Source organism: Gorilla gorilla, chromosome 16 (assembly GCF_029281585.2).
Source record: "Gorilla gorilla gorilla isolate KB3781 chromosome 16, NHGRI_mGorGor1-v2.1_pri, whole genome shotgun sequence".
NCBI lineage: Eukaryota > Metazoa > Chordata > Mammalia > Primates > Hominidae > Gorilla > Gorilla gorilla.
This window is the reverse complement of record NC_073240.2, coordinates 100,905,402-100,927,067: the sequence shown is the minus strand read 5'-3', so window position 1 is coordinate 100,927,067 and position 21,666 is coordinate 100,905,402. Positions and strand designations below refer to the sequence as shown.

The following is a 21,666-nucleotide window of genomic DNA, read 5'->3' as shown; positions in this document are numbered from 1 at the left end:
AGGTGAAAGAATACCGTATGACATAGTTTGGCCTGCACCCTACCTACTCCATGGCATCATCTTCATGCAATCTCCTGGCATGTCTTCAAAAGCAGTGAAGACTTCAAACACTAGTTGCACTCATCTAAGCTCCTCATCTCAACGGCACTGAGTTCTACAAGAGTCAGTGATTTTCAGAACCACAAGAGGGCAGTATAGTGCTAGATAATCCATGGACGCATTCACAACACCTTCAACAGTGAGGTCGAACCCTAAGGTGAATCATTTTGGCTTGAATTATAAACTCTCATTTACTGATCATTATGGTATCATTAAGTAAAGTGATTCTCCAAAAGATATTCATAATATAATTCAAAACATTTACAGCTGACTAGAATATTTCAGTTGGCCAATACAAAACTACACCCAAAACTGTGAGTGATCACAAAGCTAAATAAAGAACAATCTCGTATTTTAAGGGGAACAGATAACCTTCTTTGAAAAGAAAACAAACTCTGCAAAACACACCAGCATGCATAAACATGGCATATTAAAACCAACGGATGCCTTCCTCCCCCATGCTTTCATGCACTCTTAACCTTTGTCCATGCTAAGAAACATTTTCAAGTTTTTATTCCCCTTAAAGTCCTTTAATTAGCAGCTGACTTTGAAATTACATGATGAGTCCTGTGAGGTTTTGGTTTTAGTTCCTAAAGAAGAAATAGATCAACTGCAAGTTGCTTTTAGTCAAGTTTATTTTCTAGAGGAAAAGCCAACAGAAAACGTTTGTTTTGGAAAAAGGGCAATAGTTGCTTTTAAGAACAGAGTGCCTTCTGATAGAAAAGTAAACTTATATACATTCAATTACAGACATTCCTTTTAGTAAACAGGGAACCCCCTTGTGGTTCAGGCTGTATCATGCAGGATGAAATAATTCCAATGCTGAAAAAGGTGACCTCACCAAAAATGATGTAATCTTTTTGAAAGAGAAACAACACAACATCGTGTGTTACAATCTGAGGAACTTCGAGGGTGAAGTCATTTTCTAAAAATATTTCAATAATTTGGAGAGCTATATAAGGTATTTTGTATCTTTCCTTAAAAAAAAATTAACAAGTATCCTATGCTCATGGACAGCTACTGTTTTTAAAGGCTCTATTCCAATGTTCCCTCCAACAAATAAAATGGGTCAACACATACAATTATAAATAGAAAAACTAGAGTCTGTAGTACCAGTAGATTGCTTTATTCAAAGTGTTTGAATAGTGTTTAAAAAAATTTGTGTAACAAAGGGAACATTGGTTAGATAACAACACTTAAGAGAATTAGTACTTTCTACATCTTTTTCAACTTCCTTCAAGCAGAAACCCACACTCACCAACTCCAATTCCTCTTCCTCCGACTGTACTCAGCACATAAGAGGGATAAGAGAGTTACTAAGACTGTTGGTACTCACAAACAAAATATTTCTTTAGAAAAACATATTTGGATGCTAGCAGCTGTCTGGAACTCTAAAGAGACGATTATATACACAACAGATAGAAATATAAATTACTTGTCTCTACTTGTTGATTTTTCAAAAGACTAGAAAAATTATTTTAAATTCTCTAGGGCCAGTATTCAAAGACACCCTCCTACGCCAACTTGGTCTGCTCTCATGCTGGCCTCTCTTATACATAGTCATGCTACTGCAACAGTATTTAAAAGGGGTTCCTCATCATGCTATCGATCTGTATTTGGAACTGTGAGAATATCAACTCTGTACCTGTAACTCTGTATCTTAACCATCCTACTATTACCCCACCTGGTGATACATGTTATCTATCTCCTACTGAATTCTGCTTCTTGGCAGAAAGAAACTGCTGTATGTTTTATTTCCCACAGGAGCTAGCACAGTGTTATAAAACAACAGGAACACAAACATTTGTTAATAAATACATGAGTTTTAAATACCAGTTTTATATATGTTTATCACTTGCAAATATATTTTCATGTGAATAAAATGACTTCAATGGAGAAAAACCACATATTTGAAGAAAATGAGACTGAAGGAGAAATGAATTCATAAGTCATGTAAAGAAAAGAAATAAGGCTGGGCATGGTGGCTCACGTCAGGAGTTCAAGACCAGCCTGGCCAAGATGGTGAAACCCTGTCTCTACTAAAACTACAAAAATTAGCCAGGTGCAGTGGCAGGTGCCTATAATCCCAGCTACTCAGGAGACTGAGGCAGGAGAATTGCTTGAACCCGGGCGGCAGAGGTTACAGTGAGCTGAGATCATGCCACTGCACTCCAGCCTGGGTGACAGAGTGAGACTCCGTCTAAAAAAAAAAAAAAAAAAAAGAAACATTTTTGCTCCTTTTCTCCATAACATTTAGAAAATATTAATGTGCTAGAAACAGTCTAATCAGTTTTTACTTATTTTACTTGAGTAAGTTAAGCTTCTCTGTCTGTGAAAAGCATCACTGTAAGTGCCACCGATACATGAAGCCCTAATCTGGAAGAAGGTTTCTCTGTAAATGGTGTAAAGTAGGTGGGACCGATTACTTACTCTGAAAAACAATCACTTGATCTACAACTGCTATCTCCAATGTGGGCAAGATGCTATTCAACTGTTTTGTTATAGATATCTTTACATATCTCCAAACACAAGGTACACACCAAGATATACTGTCAAACATTATGGCTGTGTATGTGTAAAACATACGGTTTTCACTTTAACATACAGGAATAGGCATGTAAGTAGTTCATATGACACATTTTGAGTTTTCCATGGAGATCCTTCATGCTCTCCTAACAATCAGACATAACTTTATTAAGCAAATGCTAAAATGCTTAAATGTAGTTTGTCTCTAAATTGGCAGTTTACTAACAATTCTTGTAAACATTTCTGTACCTTACATGACATTTTGTAGAGTTTATTTCTGAAAGACAGTAAGTAGCAAGTATTGCATATCCAGTACCTGAAAGGTGAGCTATGGGACCATCCTAAATGCCATTTTTTCTTGGCTCCCTTTTGGGGTATCTTTCTTTGTTATGTATGTATATATATATTTTAAACTTTTTATTCTGAAATAATTTTAGACAGCATTTGCAAAGAGAGCTCCCTCACATCTCACTCAGCTTTCCACAATGTTAACATCACAAGGAAATATACAATGCAGTTGTCAAAACTAATAAAAATAATACAGCACCAATTAAAGCTTTGGACTTTACTTGGATTTCACCAGTCTTTCAACTGATGTCCTTTTTCCTGACCCAGGATCAGATCCTGGATCCCACAAGCCTTTAGTTCTCACGTCTCCTTCGTCTCCTCTGCTCTGTGACAGTTCCTCAGTCTTTCCTTTTCATGACCTTGACAACTTGTTTTGAAAGAGTGCTGATCAGGTATCTTATAGAATGTCTCTCAATTTGGGTCTGATTTTCATTCATAATCAGATAGAAGGGCATGGATTTTTGCAAGAATACCACAAAGAGACATGGCTTTCTTAGCATGTCATATTGGAAGGCACATGTTGTCTTTATGTCCCATTACTGGTGATGTTAACCTTGATCCTCCGGTTAAGGCAGTGTTTTCCAGGATTCTCTTATTTCTAATTCTCTAATTTTTCCCTTTGTAAGAAATGAATATTGGGGAAGAGACATTTTGAGACGAAGCAAAATGGGTTTTTACTTAGACTTTTTGCCCACTTATGTTAGCATTTATCCACTGACTTTGCCTGCAACAATTACCATTGTATTGTGGTGTCCTAATGCTGATTTACTCTCTCACTCTTTCTACATTTATTAATTAGTTATTTTCTTTTTTTTTTTTTTTTTTTTTTTTTGAGATGGAGTCTTGCTCTGTCACCCAGGCTGGAGTGCAGTGGCGCAATCTCAGCTCACTGCAAGCTCCGCCTCCCGGGTTCACGCCATTCTCCTGCCTCAGCCTCCCGAGTAGCTGGGACTACAGGCGCCCGCCACCACGCCCGGCTAATTTTTTGTATTTTTAGTAGAGACGAGGTTTCACCATGTTAGCCAGGATGGTCTCGATCTCCTGACCTCGTGATCCGCCCGCCTCGGCCTCCCAAAGTGCTGGGATTACAGGCGTGAGCCACCGCGCCCGGCCTAATTAGTTATTTTCTAAGGAAGAGTTGTCCCTTTCCCCTTATTCTATCATTTATTTATATCAGTAATGGACTCAATGTTTTTTATTCCCTGGGCTATAATCCAATACTATTGTTATTTTGTTACTCAAATTGTTCTAGTTTTGGCCACTGGAAACTCTTTTCAAAGGCCAGCTCCCGTGACTTTTGATACGCACTTTCTGAACCTCTGACAACCCCGGCTCATCCCGTTTCCCTGCCCCAGCTCTACAACAAACCATTTTTTTCCAAGCAGCCCTGAGTCCTTGTATTAGAAAATGGTGTTCTGAAACTAAAATCTGAGCACCAGGTATGTTCAGTTACTGGATGCTATTGCCTCACAGACCTCTCAGCAAACAGAGCTAGGAAATATATGATGTATACTAATTCATATGTACACACAACTGTACCTTTTTTGTGTGTGTGTGACAGGGTCTCGCTATGTCACCCAGGCTGGAGTGCAGTGGTACAATCATAGGCCACTGCAGCCTCGACTTCCTGGGCTCAAGCGATCCTCTCACCTCAGCCTCCCAAGTAGCTGGGACCACAGGGGCATGCTACCACGCTCGACTAATTTTTGTATTTTTAGTAGAGACGGGGTTTCGCCATGTTGGCCAGGCTGGTCTCAAACTCCTGAGCTCAACATCTGCCCGCCTCAGCCTCCCGAAGTGCTGGGATTACAGGCACGAGCCACTGTGCCCAGCCAGACACATACATATATATGTGTGTATATATACACACACACATATGTTGAGCTCAGGAGTTTGAGACCAGCCTGGCCAACATGGCGAAACCCCGTCTCTACTAAAAACACAAAAATTAATCTCTACTAAAAATACAAAAATTATATATATACACACACACACACACACACAAACACACATACACACATATAAACTCTTACTGAATCCTTCAACTATAACCCTGAAACACAGGCTCATTCTAGACCCCACCCCCCATCCCCTGGGTTATCTGCAACTTTCTCCTCCAACCATGAGAAACCTGGCTGCCTTTATCTACAATGTCCATTTGTTTATTTCATATTTATTTATGTTTATATGTTCAACCCTTTGTGTTTGTGTATGTGAGGGATGAATTTACCATCTAGAGTACAGTGATTTGCTACAATTTTGTTGGTCTCTAACCTTACAGTATCCAGTCAAAAGTTTCCAAATTTACTCAGACCAGGTTCTTTCTTCCTCACCCCTTCAATATCATGTTACTCATCTGTAATAAAGTTATATTCATGTGTGACAATATGCATTCCATCTTGGGCTCCCCCGGAATCTTTTTTTACTAAATTGCATTTAGTAAAAGTCACTCTTGGTAGGTACAGTTTAATGAGTTTCAACAAACACAGACCCATGCATCAAACAAAACAGCATCACACAGATTAGTTCCATCACCTCGAAAATTCCCTCATATTAACCCTTTATAGTCAACTCCTCTCTCCACTCCCAACCCATGGCAGCCAGTGAGTTTTGCATTTTCCTGAATGAAATATAGATGGAATCATACACTACTGCTTCTTTTACTTAGCAAAATTCACTTAGGATTCATCTATATTGCTGGGTGAATAAACAGTTTATTGCTGAGTAGCATTTCTTTATATGGGTGTACAGTGTGTTTATCCATTCATCTGTTGAAGGACATCTAGGCTAGTTTCAGTGTTTCACAATTATGAAAGATACAGGTTTCTTGTAAGTATACTTTTCAATTCATGTGCATAAATACTCAAAGAGTGGCATTACCGGATTGTACAGCAAGTGTTTTTTTTTTTTTTTTTTTTTAATTTTTAAGACAGGGTCTTGCTGTGTTGCCCAGGCTGGTCTTGAACTTCTGGGCTCAAGCAATCTTCCTGCCTTGGCCTCCCAAAGTGCATGAGCCACCCTGCCTGGCCGGCAAGTGTATATTTAAATTCATAAGAATTGACCAACTCTTCAAAGTGGCTGTACCATTTTGCATTCCAAAGATATGGGAGAGATTTTCTGCTTTGCATCCTCACCAGCATTTCTAGTTTTTGGGTTTTTTTTTTTTTTTGAGACAGAGTTTCACTCTTGTTGCCCAGGCTGGAGTGCAATGGTATGATCTTGGCTCACTACAACCTTTGCCTCCTGGGTTCAAGCGATTCTCCTGCCTCAGCCTCCCGAGTAGCTGGGATTACAGGCATGCGCCACCACCCCTGGCTAATTTTGTATTTTTAGTAGAGATGGGGTTTCTCCATGTTGATCAGGCTGGTCTCAAACTCTCAACCTCAGGTTATCTGCCTGCCTCGGCCTCCCAAAGTGCTGGGATTACAGGTGTGAGCCACCGTGCCCAGCCATTGCGTTTTCTTAAATTTTAGCCATTTTACTAGATGTGCAGTTGTATCTCATTAGGTTTTAATTTTCAATTCCCTAGGGCCTGATAATATTGAGCATACTTTCATACACTTATTTGCCATCCATATATCTTCTTTTTGAAGTATCTGTTCAGATCTTGTGCCCTTTTAAAAATATGTTTTCTTACTGTTGGGTTTTAAGAATTCTTAAAATAGTCTGGATACAAACTCTTTATTGGATATGTGACTTGCAAATACCTTCTTCTAATCTGTAGGTTGTCCTATACTCTCTGAACAGTGCCTTTCACAGAGCAAAACTGAAGTTCAACCTCCAATACATCAGTTTTTTCTTTATGGATCCTGCTTTTTGTGTTGGATTTTCTCCTCTAAATTTCAGTTTCCTGTTTTAAATTTGGGTCTATAATCCAATTTTAGTTAATTTTTTAATAAAGTCTGAGTTATTTTCAAGTGGGTTGTTTTTGTTTTGTGTATGGATGTAGAATCGTTTCAACACCATTCGTTGTAACCACCATCCTTTCTCTGTTGAATTGCCTTACTACCTTTGCCAAAAACCCAGCTGAATATATATGTGTAGGTGTAAATTTTCTGAGCCGTTTTGTCCACTGATCTATGTGCCCATCCTTTTGTCAATATGACACTTTCTGGATTACTATAGCTTTGTAGTAGGTCTTGAAATCAGGTAGTAGTAGTATTTTTTTAAAATTTTGTTCCTTCTTAAAATCATTCTAGCTATTGTAGTTCCTTTGTCTTTACCTACATATTTTAGAATCAGCTTGTTAGTTAACTACAAAAGAGCTTGCTGGGATTTTGAAATTGTGTTTAATCTACAGATCAATCTGGGAAGAAATGGCATCTTGACAATACTGAGTCTTGAAATCCATTAACATGATGTATCTATCTACTCATCTAGGTCTTCTTTCTCTTTCATTTCTTTCATCAGTGTTTTGCAGTTTTCAACATACAGACTGTATATATTTTGTCAGAATTTTACCTAGATGTTTCTTTTCCTTCCTTTATTTGGGGTGCTATCTTTTTTTTTTAAATTTCAAACTCCAATTGTTCACTGCTGGCATATAGTTGATTTTTATATATTAACTTCGTACCCTGCAACCTTGCTAAACTCACTGATTGGTCCGAGGAGTTTTTTTGTAATTTCTTTACACTTTTCTACATGAAAGAATCTATCTTCTGTGAATAGAGGAAGTTTAATTTCTCTCTTCCCAGTATGTATGCATTTTATTCATTTATTTTTGCCTAACTGTACTGGCTAGGACTTTTACTACCATGGTAAATATGACTGGTGAGAAAAAAAATATCATTACCTAGCTTCAAATACTAGAAGACTGAATGCTTTCCCCTTATAAAGTATTTTAGCTGTATATTTTTTGTAGATGCTCTTTATTAGGTTAAGTTCCTTTCTATTACTAGTGCATTGAGATTTTTTTTTTAAATGATGAATAGATGTTGAATTGTTAATATCCTGATTATACTAATGAATTTTCAAATGTAGACTCAGCCTTGCATTCCTGGGATAAAACCAACTTGGTCTTGATATATTATCCTTTTTATATATTGCTCAATTTACTTACTTTTTACTGAGGATTTTTGTGTCTAGAGTTCATGAGGAACATGGATTTGTAGATTTTTTTTCTTGTGTTGGCTTACTTTGGTTTTGCACCGGGGTAATGCCGACCTAAAAAAATAAGTTGGAAACTGTTCTCTCCTCTCCTAATTTTTTCTGAAAGAGACTGTGTAGAATTGGTATCACTTTACATTTTCCTTTCTTCGGCTTGATTGGGGTTAAGTTTGCTCTTCTTTTTTGAGTTTCTTAAGGTAAGAACTTAGATTACTGATTTGGGATCCCTCTTTTCAAATATAGGCATTTGTTGCTATAAATCTCACCTCATCACTACTCTAGTTGGGCCTCAAAATTTTGATGCTGTATTTCCATTTTCATTTGGCTATATGTATTTTTAAATTTCCTTTGAGATTTCTTCTCTGGTCCTTGGGTTAAAGTATGTTGTTTAATGTCTAAATATATGGCCATTTTCCTACTACCTTTCTGTTACTGATTTCTAGTTTGATTTCCTTATGGCCAGAGAATATAATATGCCTGATTTCAATTCACTGAAATTTGCCAGTTTGTTTCCTGGCACAGGATATGATCTTGGTGAATGTTCCATGTGCACTTGTGAAAAATGTGTGTTCTGCTGTTGTTGAGTGATGTGTTCTATAAATGTCTCTTAGGTCATGTTGGTCAAGTGTTGCTCAGATCATCTAGATCCTTACTGATTTTTCTGCCTACTTGTTCTACCAGTTACTGAGAGGGATATAGAAGTCTCCAACTACAATTGTGGATTTTTCTACTCACCTTTTAGTTCTCAGTCTTCACTTTATGTATTTTGAAGGTTGCTGTTAGGTGCATACACATTAAAGACAGTTATTTCTTGGAAAGTGGACTATGTCACGTCCCTCCTTATCGCTGATACTCTTCCTTGTTGTGAAGCTTATATTGTCTGAAATTAATAGGTCTGCTTTAGCTTTCTTTTTGGTGTTTGCAACTGTAAATTTTCTCCCTTCTTTTATCTATATCTTTATATTTAAAGTGGATTTCTTGTAAGCAGCATTTTTCTTTTTTTTTTTGAGATGGAGTTTCACTCTTGTTGCCCAGGCTGGAGCACAATGGCATGATCTTGGCTCACTGCAACCTCCGCCTCCCGGGTTCAAGTGATTCTCCTGCCTCAGCCTACCAAGTAGCTGGGATTACAGACATGTGCTACCATGCCCAGCTAATTCTGTATTTTTAGTAGAGACAGGGTTTCTCCATGTTGGTCAGGCTGGTCTCGAACTCTCGACCTCAGGTGATCTGGCTGTCTCAGCCTCCCAAAGTGCTGGGATTACAGGCATGAGCCACCACATTGCTTTTTAAGAAACACACACACACACACACACACAAACAAATCTGACAATCTTTTAACTGACTCGTTCTCACCACATTCAATGTGATTACTTATATGATTCGATTAAAAGCTACCATTATCTTGCTTTTTGTCTTCTTTTCTCCCATTTCTTGGGCTACTTAGTAGAGCATTTTTTATATTTCTATTTTATCTCTTCTATTGACTTATTTACACTTCTTTAAAATTTTCTTCTGTAGTTGCACTAGGGTTTATAATATACACCTTTAGTTACCTTGAGTTCATCTTCAAATAATATTTACATCATGTGTAGAGTCAATTCCTCCCTCCCATCTTTTGTTGTCATATATTTTATTTTTACATGTGCTACAGAAACAAAATACAGTTACTATTTTTGCCTTACATAGTCAGATACCTTTTGGAGCAATTAAAAAGAGGGAAAGCACTCGGATCTTGGTTTCTTTTATTCTCCATAAAAATAAATTAATGTTCCTTGGAGAAATGCCTGATTCTAGGACTGGGGCAGAAAATACCCAAGATGAGCCTAGAACATATTATAGTGCCAGAAAATAAAAAAGCGCCTGCTCCCCCTGAAAAAAAAAAACCCACAAAAATAAGGATATATCAAAGGGACATAGGAATCAAGCAGATAGCCCTCAAAAGCTGAAGCTAGAACAAAGCAACAGAAAAACGTGGTATTGTATTATAAACCAAAGTATTAAAATAAATGCCCACAAGTCCATATTGATAGAAATAAATGGTTGAATAAATGAGAGAGAAGAGATAAATCTCCTGTGCAGAAGAATTCCAAATAACTTATGTAGATATCCTTCTCTTAAGAAAGTGAAGCCTTAACTCCCCACTCCTTAAAAGTGTGGGCTGAACATGGTAATTTCCTACCCAAAGGCTACAGTATGAAAAGCGGGAGAAAGAGTAACTTTACAGAAAACAAATCTGGTAAATACCTGTTAAACATCAGCCAGGTGATCAAATTAACATCAGCAATAGTTATGACGATACAGGTTGGTCATCCCAAATCTGAAAATCTGAAATCTGAAATGCTCCAAGATCCAAAACCTGTTGAGCACCAACATGACACTCGAATGTAGTACTCATTGGATCATTTTGGATTTCAGATTTTTGGATTTGGGATGATCTACTTATTAGTATAAGGGAAATATTCCAAAACTTGAAAAAATCTGAAATCTGGAATACTTCTGGTCCTGAGTATCTCAGATAAGGGATAACAAATGTAGTAGGTACTCTTGATATGATGTGATGAAAACAGCATCTTAATTCTATGGCCTACCTCCGTCAAACCAACAACCACAGTATAAGCATGAGAAAAACATCAGACAAATCTTAACTAGAGACATTCTATAAAAATACCTGACTAGCACTCCTCAAAACTGTCAAGGTCATTAAAGCAAGGAAAGTCTTAGAAACTCTCACAGTCAAGAGGAGGCTAAAGAGACATGATTGCTAAATGTAATGTGGTATCGTGGATTGGATCCTAGAATAGAAAAAGACACAAGGTTAAAAATAAGTAAATCTGAATAAATTGTGAATTTCAGTTAATAATAACGTATCAGTACTGGTTCAATAATTGTGACAAATACACCATACTAATGTTAATAGAAAAAATGATGTGTGGGGTGTATGAAAACTACCTGTACTATGTTTGCAATCTTTCTATAAATCTAAAATTGTTCTAAAAATAAAACGTTTATAAAATGCAAGGAAAACCAGAGTTTACTTCTTTTATCTTCATTTATTGCATTTCCACTGTTCATTTCTTCGTGTAGACTCGAGTTTTTGCTGGGATCACAGTCCTGCTGAAGAGCTTCCTTTAACATTTCTTGGAGAGCAGGTCTGCTGGCAATAAATTCCCATGACTTTTGTTTGAGGAAATCTTCATTTCTCAAAGATATTTTTGGTGGGTAGAGAATTTTGGGGTGAGGAATTTTTTTAAAATGTCAGCATATTAAATAATGTTACTCCCTTTTTCTTGCTTGAATAATTTAGTTTGTGAAGAAAAAAGTATGTTACTAATCCTTATCTTTGTTTTTCTGTGATGTATCTCTTCTCTAAGATTTTTCTCTTGATCTTTTGCTTTTAGCAGTCTAGGAGTGAGAATGTGTGTGCGTGCATACATCCGTGTGTGTGTGTGCATGCGTGCATTGGCAGTAGTATTTATCCTACTTGGTACTGGTTATTATTTAAAATATTACTCCTAATCTGTTCTCTCTTCTCTTTTTGGAAGTCCAATTATAAATATGTTATACCATTTGATAATGGCGCATAGCTCTTGGATACGTAATTCTGTTTTTTATTTTGTCTTGTTTTCACTCTTCTTTCTCTTTGTATTTCAGCATGGGTAATTCCTACTAATAGACCTACAGGTTTTTCCCTCCTGCTAAGCTATTAGTGCAAGAATCGAGTTAATTTCATTAGAAGCTGGACTGGGTTTGAGCCTTACTGTTGCTCTGGTTACCATCAGGGCACCTACCACAAGCTTCATATCCCTCTGGGGGTGGGGATCTGCATGCCAGGTTTTCCCCTAGTGCCTGCTCCACTCTCAGCTTTAAGTCATCCCCTCTCTTGTTGTGCCTCAGGCTGTGGCCTTCTCAGTCATCCTGCCACTCTCCTGGCATCGCTCCATACCGAGCATGTCTTCCTGTTCCTTCACCACTGGTTGAGATATTTTGCCTTTTCCATTAAACAGGATTTCAACAGTGCCCTAAGAGTGATAATGTTTGTTGTTCGTCTTCTCAGAGATTAAAGCTTTTGTTTCATATTAGAGAAAGAAGACAAAAAGATCCAGGCAAAACTTTTTGCCCCTAGTGTAGTGGCTACTCTTCCCCTCTCCCAGTTGTGTACCACAGCGAGGCCTTTTTAGGAGCTTCTGAGCACCCCATGGGATTCACGGAGGAAAAAAGTACACAAGAGAACACAGACTCACCCTGTGTTATGCTGCGGCCCCCAGGAGTTTCACACAGTTCTGTCAGCGTACACCTGGCCTCCAGCAATTCACCAGTCACCCTAGCTTAACTCTTACCATCTGTGTCTTGCCTAATGCTCAAATGTCATCTCTCCTTACAGTGTCTTTGACTCTGGAGTATCTGGGCCAGTTGGTTGCCGTGAAATCTCAGCACTATAACGAGTTCAAGGAAAACTATGAACTTTCTGTATATCCAAGTTTTTTTAATTGTGAGGCTGGGAGTGACTGTTTCCAGATTTCTGTATAACCAAATAAAAAAGTACTTGTTTTTTGACCTGGACTGTAAGACTTAGAGATTTGGTCCTAGCTCTATTTTGAACTATCTTGGACAAGTAATAACCTTTAACTCAGTTTCCTCATCTCTACCTTGCAATGACACAGGCTAATTGAGAATTAAATGAGACAATATACACATGAAGGTGCTATGGAATCTATAAAGCATTATACCAAAGTGGAATTATTATCTAAGCCTGACAGCATCGCTTCCACTTAGCAAAAACTCTAATGGGAGTTTAGCAACCGCTCAGTAGAGAGAACACCTGGCATATCATTTGGTATGGTAGTAGTCAAACAGCTGCTAAACTAAGAAGTTTTAAAACTGGATTATATATTCTAGTTCTTTTTCTACAGGAAGCTAAGGGGGATAAATAGATTCTCCTGTTCTTTACAAACAGACTTAAGACTCAAAAACAAATGCGACTAGAACCCTAAAGCCGTCATCAAGGAGTGGAATAGAGGCTACCTGCATTCTTTATACAGTTAAATAGGTTATTTGAGAAGGAATAAGCAAATAAAATTAATTGGAGAATAACTCACTCAAGTTTGTGTGCTTTCTTCCCTATCCTACAATAGTTCTGTGGTAGGCAGAATTTTTTCTCTTTTTTTCTTGAGACAGAGTCTTGCTCTGTCATCCAGGCTGGAGTGCAGTGGTGTGATCTCGGCTCACTGCAACCTCCACCTCTTGGGTTCAAACGATTCTCCTGCCTCAGCCTCCTGAGTAGCTGGGATTACAGGCACGCGCCACCACGCCCGGCTAATTTTCGTATTTTTAGTAGAGATGGGGTTTCACCATGTTGGCCAGGCTGGTCTTGAACTCCTGACCTCAGGTGATCCGCCCGCCCTGGCATCCCAAAGTGTTGGGATTACAGGTGAGAGCCACTGTACCCTGCCTGGTATGTAGAATTTTCTAACAAATAGTTTAGTGCTTCTCTCACAGAAAAGCATGTTTAATTGATTAATGAAAGTATACAAAGTACAGAGAATAAATAAGTCATGGTTAATGCGTCTAGCCTGGTAAAATTAAAATTAAACATAATAATCTCTCTGTATTTTACTTTTTAAAAACTTATTCGAGGGGTTTTCTCTTTGTTTGAATCCCCCCTCCCTCTGTCTCTGTTGGAGGGAGCTGTTTTCTCCTTCCTTCCTTCCTTCTTTCTTGGCTACTAAATTTCACTCCTTAAAAGGACTCAAAAAAAAAAAAAAAACTGATTCGAAATGTGTTACATATTAATGGGGTACATGTGAATATTTGTTACATTCATAGAATGCGTAATGATCAAGGTCAGGGTGTTTGGGGCATCTATTACCTTGAGTATTTATCCTATTTGTTGGGAACATTTCAAGTCCTCTTTTCTAGCTACTCTGAAATATACTCCATCTGCAATGTTGCTAACTATAGTCACCCTTCTCTCCTATCAAATACAGGGGTATATTTATTGTATCTAAGTGTATGTTTTTACGCACGAATCAACCGCTCTTCATCCCGTCTCCCACCCACACACCCTTCCCAGCCTCTGCTATCATTCTATTCTCTATCTCCACAAGACCAATTTTTTTAGGTCCCACATGAGTGAGACCATGCAGTATCTATCTTTCTGTGCCTGGCTTATTTCACTTAACACAATAATCTCCAGCTCCAACCACGTTCGTATTTAGCTTTAATTTTAAATAACCGTTAAGCAAATTTCCATAATCTGATTTCTGTGTATTTGAAATAGACTTGTCTCTTCAAATACTAATTTTGAATGGAAATATTTATTAGGAATAGGTGTAGATTCTACGGTGGCACAGAAAATTCCAAAGGAAGCTACAGATTGACTATGTATAAAATATGTGTTTTAAAGAATGAAGTTGAAGAAAGGTTCAACTTACTAGTGGAGGCATCATGCCTTTGCTTGAAGGGGGGATGACAACTCGAAGATCTGGTTTCCTACTGTTCATTCCAAGATTACCACCACCTGGTGGAGGGGGAGACTTTGTAGGCATGACTTTGCCTAAACTATTTGCACCAGTAGCTCCAATCAAATTTGGAGAAGCTCTTGAGTTTACAAATCCATTCCCTGGGGGGAAAAATATCATTCAATAATGTGAGAAGAGTTATTAAAATACTTTGGCACAAACAAATCAAGTTTTCCCCAGTCTGAGTTGCAAATAAATTTTATAACAAAACTCACTACAGGTTTGAATATCCCTTGTCCGAAATGCTTGGGACCAGAAGTGTTTCTGATTTTGGAATACTTGTATTACACACTTATTGGCTGAGCATCCCTAAACCTGAAAATCCAAAATCCTCCAATTAACACTTCTGAGAATCACGTCAGTGCTCAAAATGTTTCAGATTTTAGAGCATTTTGTATTTGGGATACTCAACCTGTGGTAACTAATGAAGTACCTTTGGATATCTTAAAAATAAGCAAAGGAAGACAAGCAAAGTCTGACATACATATAAAGCTTAAGACTAATGATACCTGTACAGCATTTACTCCTTGGACTTGCTGAAAGAGATTTAACACACAACACATTTCTGGCCAGGAGCAGTGGCTCACGCCTGTAATCCCAGCACTTTGGTATGCCGAGGAGGGTGAATCACTTGAGGTCAGGTGTTTGAGACCAGCTTGGCCAACACGTTGAAACCCCGTCTCTACTAACAATACAAAAATTAGCTGGATGTGGTGGCGCACGCCTGTGATCCCAGCTACTCAGGAGGCTGAGGCAGGAGAATCACTTGAACCCTGGAGACGGAGGTTGCCGTGAGCTGAGATCATGCCCCTGCACTACAGCGTGGGTGACAGAGTGAAACTGTGTCTCAAAGAAACAAACAAGCAAAAGACCACATTTCTAAGAGGGCATCTCATACTGGGGACTAAAATAACAGAGGTATTATAGAAAAATGTCTGAGACCAGCCTATTCATTCACTCTTGTGAGAGGAAAGGCACTGCTACCACTAAGTTCTGAGTAGTGAACTAGGTATCAGAGCAGCTTCCTAACTGCAGCTTATTCAGCACTCATTTCTAATGCCCCGTTTTCACGAAGTACTTCTTCCTTATGGCTCTACTTCTACTGGGTCTGTTTCTTCAGCTTCGTTGAGGTCCTTATTAAATATTTCTGATTTATCTCACTTTAATCATCTTATTCCTAAACTTTCCCTAACAGAACCTTCCATCTCTCTTAATAAAATGAGGAAAAATGCACATTGTGATATATGCTCTATGTATATAATACTTTTGGGTACTAGTTGAGATATAAAATAAATATGAAACCATCCTGTTTTCATGAATACTGTAGTCAGTCATTCTACTTCTTCCCATGTATAGCAACCACGTGGACTGGGTGGGGCTGACTCTCTGCAACCCTCCCTCCAACCCCCAGATGAACTTAGTGATAGGCATTTGACTCAGGTCATTCTCGCTCACCACAGTGACTGGATGTGGTAATGACCAATCAGAACCCGGGTAAAACAACTCTTTCATGATTATCAGGGAGGCTCCCACATTCCCCAAACTGTGCCTGAGGAAGCATTTTATTCTTATTTATTTATTTATTTTTGAGATGGAGTCCTGCCCCGTTGCCCAGGCTGGAGTGCAGCAGCACGATCTCGGCTCACTGCAAGCTCCACCTCCCGGGTTCATGCCATTCTCCTGCCACAGCCTCCTGAGTAGCTGGGACTACAGGCGCCCGCCACCACGCCCGGCTAATTTTTTGTGGTATTACCAGAGACAGGGTTTCACCATGTTAGCCAGGATGGTCTTGATCTCCTGACCTCGTGATCTGCCCGCCTCAGCCTCCCAAAGTGCTGGGATTACAGGCGTGAGCCAACGTGTCCGGCCAGCATTTTATTAAGTCATTTTGAGACTCAGAAGAAGGCCAGAATGAGGAAAAAGCTGATACAAAAAGGAGAACAGCAAACAAATGATGTAAAATCCCTGATTAAACCATGCTTGTAGTCTGTACCACTTCTGGATCTTTCGGTTACATGTAAGTTAATACATCCCCTATACAATTTAAGCCTGAGGTAGTTTTCTGTTAGTTGCAACTGATAGTATCCTAATAGAAACAGCTATTATTCACCAGCTTGCAGTCCAACAGCAGAGATAATGACAAATAAAAAGTAGATAAGTAACCAGTGTACAGAAACATATAATGTGCATTTATAAAACAGAGACTACAGTGTGGTATTTCAATTTCAAAGTAAATCACAAATAAAGCAGAGAAGAATAAAAGATAAGTGTTTATTACAAAGCTGGCAAAGAACAAAATATTCAGAATAGTGAACCAGAGGTTCCTGATGAGCCAAACAGGCCTCTTAAGTTCTCCGAGTAGGACTCAGCATTCACATGTCATTAAGACTAGCAACTGTCTAAAATTGGAAATCATAGAAGTACCTTTACTATTTGGAAATTAAAAAAATTCAAATATCTATTACGTACACAGTACTGTGCCCCTGGAAGGGTATATGTAGAGAAACCATAAAAAGCCTACAGGTCTTCAAGTAGCTTTTCATCTAGTTAGCAAGAGCAGGCATATCACATAGGCATGAATATACCACAATTATACTCACAATATGGGCAAACTAGAGGTAACCACACAAAATTTACAATGAAATAGCACTGATAACAAATCTATCAGCTTAATTAGGAAAGCCTTTGTGGGATTAACTACTGAGCAGTCTGAAATGAGAGAAGAACAGAAGAAAAGAGAAGGCAGGCGTTATGGATAAATGTGAGAAAAATACGTTAAAGCACGAATGAACAAGGTGTGAGTGAGGAATGGCAGAGCAGATAAGCCTGGATAATCCACAGCTTCAGGGACCATCAGAAGGAAAAAGTAGCTGTATTTGTTCTGCTCCTTTCATTCTAGTATAAAGCCAAAAAGAAAACTTCAGAATTCACGAAAAATAAGCAGACACTAGTTGTTACAAATACACACACACACCCACACACCCCTGTATTAGTACACATGCAAAGACTAACAAAAACTGAGTGTCTGCTGTGTGCTTAACACTGGTCTAAAATTCGTCCTAATAATCTCATCCTGACAAGACTGCATTCTGAGATGTAAAATGGTTTGCCTCTGGGTCAGATGTGGTAGCTGATGCCTGTAATCCCAGAACTTTGGGAGGCTGAGGTGGGCAGATCGCTTGAGCCCAGTTCAAAACCAGCCTGGGCAACATGGTGAAACCCCGTCTCTACAAAAAAAAAAAAAAAAAAAAAAAAAAAGAAAAAAGAAAAATTAATAGGACATGGTGGTGTGCACCTGTAGTCCCAGCAACTAAGGAGGCTAAGGTGAGCCCAGGAGGCAGAGGTTGCAGTAAGCCAAGACCACGCCACCACATTCCAGCCTAGGTGACAGAATTAATCCAATCGAACAAAGACAAATTTAAAAAAAATCAAAAAACAAAAATGAAAAAAGCCTCCAAAAAATTTGAGATTATGCTAAACAGCCAAACCTAAGAATAAGTGGTGTTCTTGAGGAAGAAGAGAAATCTAAAAGTCTGGAAAACATATTTGAGAAAATAATTGAGGAAAACTTCCCTGGCCTCACTAGAGATCTAGAAATCCAAATACAAAAAGCTCAAAGACCTGGGAAATTCATTGCAAAAAGACTGTCACCCAGGCACACAGTAATCAGATTATCTAAAGTGAAGACAAAGGGAAGAATCTTAAGAGCTGAGAGGCAAAAGCATCAGGTAACCAACAAAGGAAAACTTACCAGATTAACAGCAGATTTCTTCCAGAAACCCTACAAGCCAGAAGAGATTGGGGTCCTATCTTTAGCTTCCTCAAACAAAATAATTGCCGGTCAAGAGTTCTGTACCCAGCAAAACTAACCTTCATGAATGAAGAAGAGATAGTCTTTTTCAGACAAACAAATGCTGAGAGAATTCACCACTACTAAGCCAGCACAACCAAGAAATGTTAAAGGAGTTCTAAATCTTGAAACAAAACCTGAAAATACACCCTCCTTAAATCATAAATCTGACAGGGCCCATAAAACAACAGCACAATGAAAAAAAAAGTATTCAGGCAACAACTAATACAATGATTAATAAAATAGTACCTCACATCTCAATATTAACATTGAATATAAATGGCCTAAATGTTCCACTTAAAATATACAGAATGGCAGAATGGTTAAAAATCCACCAAGTATCTGCTGTCTTCAAGACACTCACCTAACACGTAAGGACTCACATAAAGTAAAGGGGTGGAAAAATATACTAGAAAATCTAGAGGAGATGGATAAATTCCTGGAAATATACAACCCGCCTAGGTTAAATCAGGAAGAAATAAAAACTCTGCATGGACCAATAACAAGCAGCGAGACTGAAACAGTAATTTTAAAAACTGCTAATAAAAAAAAAGTCCAAGACCAGATGAATTCAGAGCTGAATTCTATCAAGCATTCAAAGAAGAACTGGTACCAATCTTATTTTACCATTCCAAACGACAGAGTAAGAGAGAATCCTTCCTAAATCATTCTATGAAGCCAGTATCACCCTAATACCAAAACCAGGAAAGGATATAACAAAAGTAAACTACAGACCAATACCCATGATGAGCACAGGTGCAGAAATCCTCAACAAAATAACAGGTGACCAAATCCAACAGCATATCAAAAGATGATACACCATGATCAAGTGGGTTTCATCCTAGGGATGCAGGGATGGTTTAACATACACAAGTCAATAAGCAAAACTGGCACAGAAGGGGCATATCTTAAAGTAATAAAAGCCATCTATGACATCTTTACTGGATTCAGTAAAGTTTCAGGACACAAAATCAACAGCACTGCTATACACCAACAATGACCAAGCTGAGAATCAAATCAAGAACTCAACGCTTTTTGCAACAGGTGCAAAAAAAAAAAATACTTAGGAACATAACTAACCAAGGAGGTGAAAAATTTCTACAAGGAAAACTATGAACCACTGCTGAAAGAAATCACAGATGACACAAACAAATGGAAACACATCTCATGCTCACGGATGGGTAGAATCAATATTGTGAAAATGGCCATACTGCCAAAAGCAATCTACAAATTCAATGCAATTCCCATCAAAATACCACCATCGTTCTTCACAGAACTAGGGGAAAAAAAATCCTAAAATTCATATGGAACCAAAAGAGCGTGCATAGCCAAAGCAAGACTAAGCAAAAAGAACAAATCTGGAGGCATCACATTATTTCCATTTCAAACTATACTACAAGACTATAGTTACCAGAAAAGCAAGGTACTGGCATAAATACAGGCACACAGACCAATGGAACAGAATAGAAAACCCAGAACTAAAGCCAAATACTTACAGCCAACTGATCTTCAACAAAGCAAGCAAAAACATAAAGTGGGGAAAAGACACCCTATTCAGCAAATGGTGCTGGCATAATAGGCAAGCCACATGTAGAAGAAAGAAACTGGATCCTCATTTCTCATCTTACACAAAAATCAATTCAAGATGAATCAAAGACTTAAATATAAGACCTAAAATCACAAAAATTCTAGAACACTGGAAAAACTCTTCTAGACACTGGCTTAGACAAAGGGTTCATGATCAAGAACCCAAAAGCAAATATGACAAAGACAAAAATAAATAGATGGGACCTAATTAAACTAAAAACCTTCTGCACAGCAAAAGAAATAATCAGCAGACAACCCAGAGAGTGGGAGAAAATCTTCGCAAACTATGCATCTGACAAAGGACTAATATCCAGAATCTACAAGGAACTCAATTCAGCAAGAAAAAAACAATCCCATCAAAAAGTGGGCAAAGGCCATGAATAGACAATTCTCAAAAGTAGATAAACAAATTGCCAAAAGACATACGAAAAATGCTCAACATCACTATCAGTGAAATGCAAATCAAAATCACAATGAGATACCACCCTACTCCTGCAAGAATAGTTATATTTAAAAAATCAAAAACTAATAGATGTTGGCATGGATATGGTGAAAAGCAAACACTTATACACTGCTGGTGGGAATGTAAACTAGTATAACCACTAAAGAAAACAGTACAGAGATTGCTTAAAGAACTAAAAGTAGAACTACGGTGTGATCTAGCGATTCCACTACTGGGTCAGAGGAAAAGAAGTCAGTATATGAAAAAGACACTTGCGCACACATGTTTACAGCAGCACATTTTGCAATTGCGAAAACATGGAACCAGCCCAAATGCCCATCAACCAACAAGTGGATACGGAAAACGTAACATATATATATACATATATGTGCACCATGGAATACTACTAAGCCATAAAAGGGAACAAAATAATGGCATTTGCAGCAACCTGGATGGAACTGGAGACCATTATTCTAAGAGAAGTAACTCAGGAATGGAAAACCAAACATCACATGTTTTCACTTATAAGTGGGAGCTAAGCTATGAGGATGCAAAGGCATAAGAATGATACAATGGACTTTGGGGACTCAAGGAGGAAGGCTGGGAGGGGGTGAGGCATAAAAGACTACATATTGGGTACAGGGTACACTGCTCTGGTGAACTCCAAAATCACCACTAAAGAATTTTTCCATGCAACAAAACACCACTTGTTCCCCCAAAACTATTGAAATAATTTTTTTTTTTTTAAATAAAAGGTCCAGGCATGGTGGCTCGCAAGTGTAATCCCAGCACTTTGGGAGGCCGAGATGGGTGGATCACCTAAGGTCAGGAGTTGGAGACCAGCCTGGCCAACATGGCGAAACCCCACTAAAAAAAAATGCTAAATTAGCAGGGCATGGTGGTGCATGTCTGTAATCCTGGCTACTAGGGAGGCTGACGCAGGAGAATTGCCTGAGCCGCAGAGGCGGAGGCTGCAGTGAGCCGAGATCGTGCCACTGTAGTCCAGCCTGGGCAACAGAGTGAGATCCTGTCTCAAACAAACAAAAGAATTTCTGAGTTCCAGATGATTAGTGTGGTTTTTTCTTCCTTACCCTCACCCAATTCCTCTTGTTTCCTCCAAAACGTTTACCAAGTGACCCACTCAGTTTTAATTCATATGTGTATGATCTAATTTTGCTGTGGGGACT

General features: G+C 38.4%; 1 protein-coding gene across 13 annotated transcripts in view; it reads right to left on the bottom strand.

The window, feature by feature from the left end:
* MEF2A (myocyte enhancer factor 2A) overlaps positions 1 to 21,666 on the bottom strand; it is a 149,492-nt gene that overhangs the window by 11,724 nt on the left and 116,102 nt on the right. For 7 of the 13 annotated variants that reach the window (XM_004056817.5, XM_055364112.2, XM_055364120.2 and 4 more), the window contains one exon: positions 14,514 to 14,701. In XM_004056817.5, coding sequence (XP_004056865.1) covers positions 14,514 to 14,701 — 188 coding nt within the window. Of the gene's footprint in view, positions 1 to 1,357; positions 1,382 to 6,119; positions 10,875 to 14,513; positions 14,702 to 21,666 lie in introns of those variants that run through there. The other 6 variants (XM_019010938.4, XM_019010939.4, XM_055364104.2 and 3 more) reach the window with 2 other exon arrangements.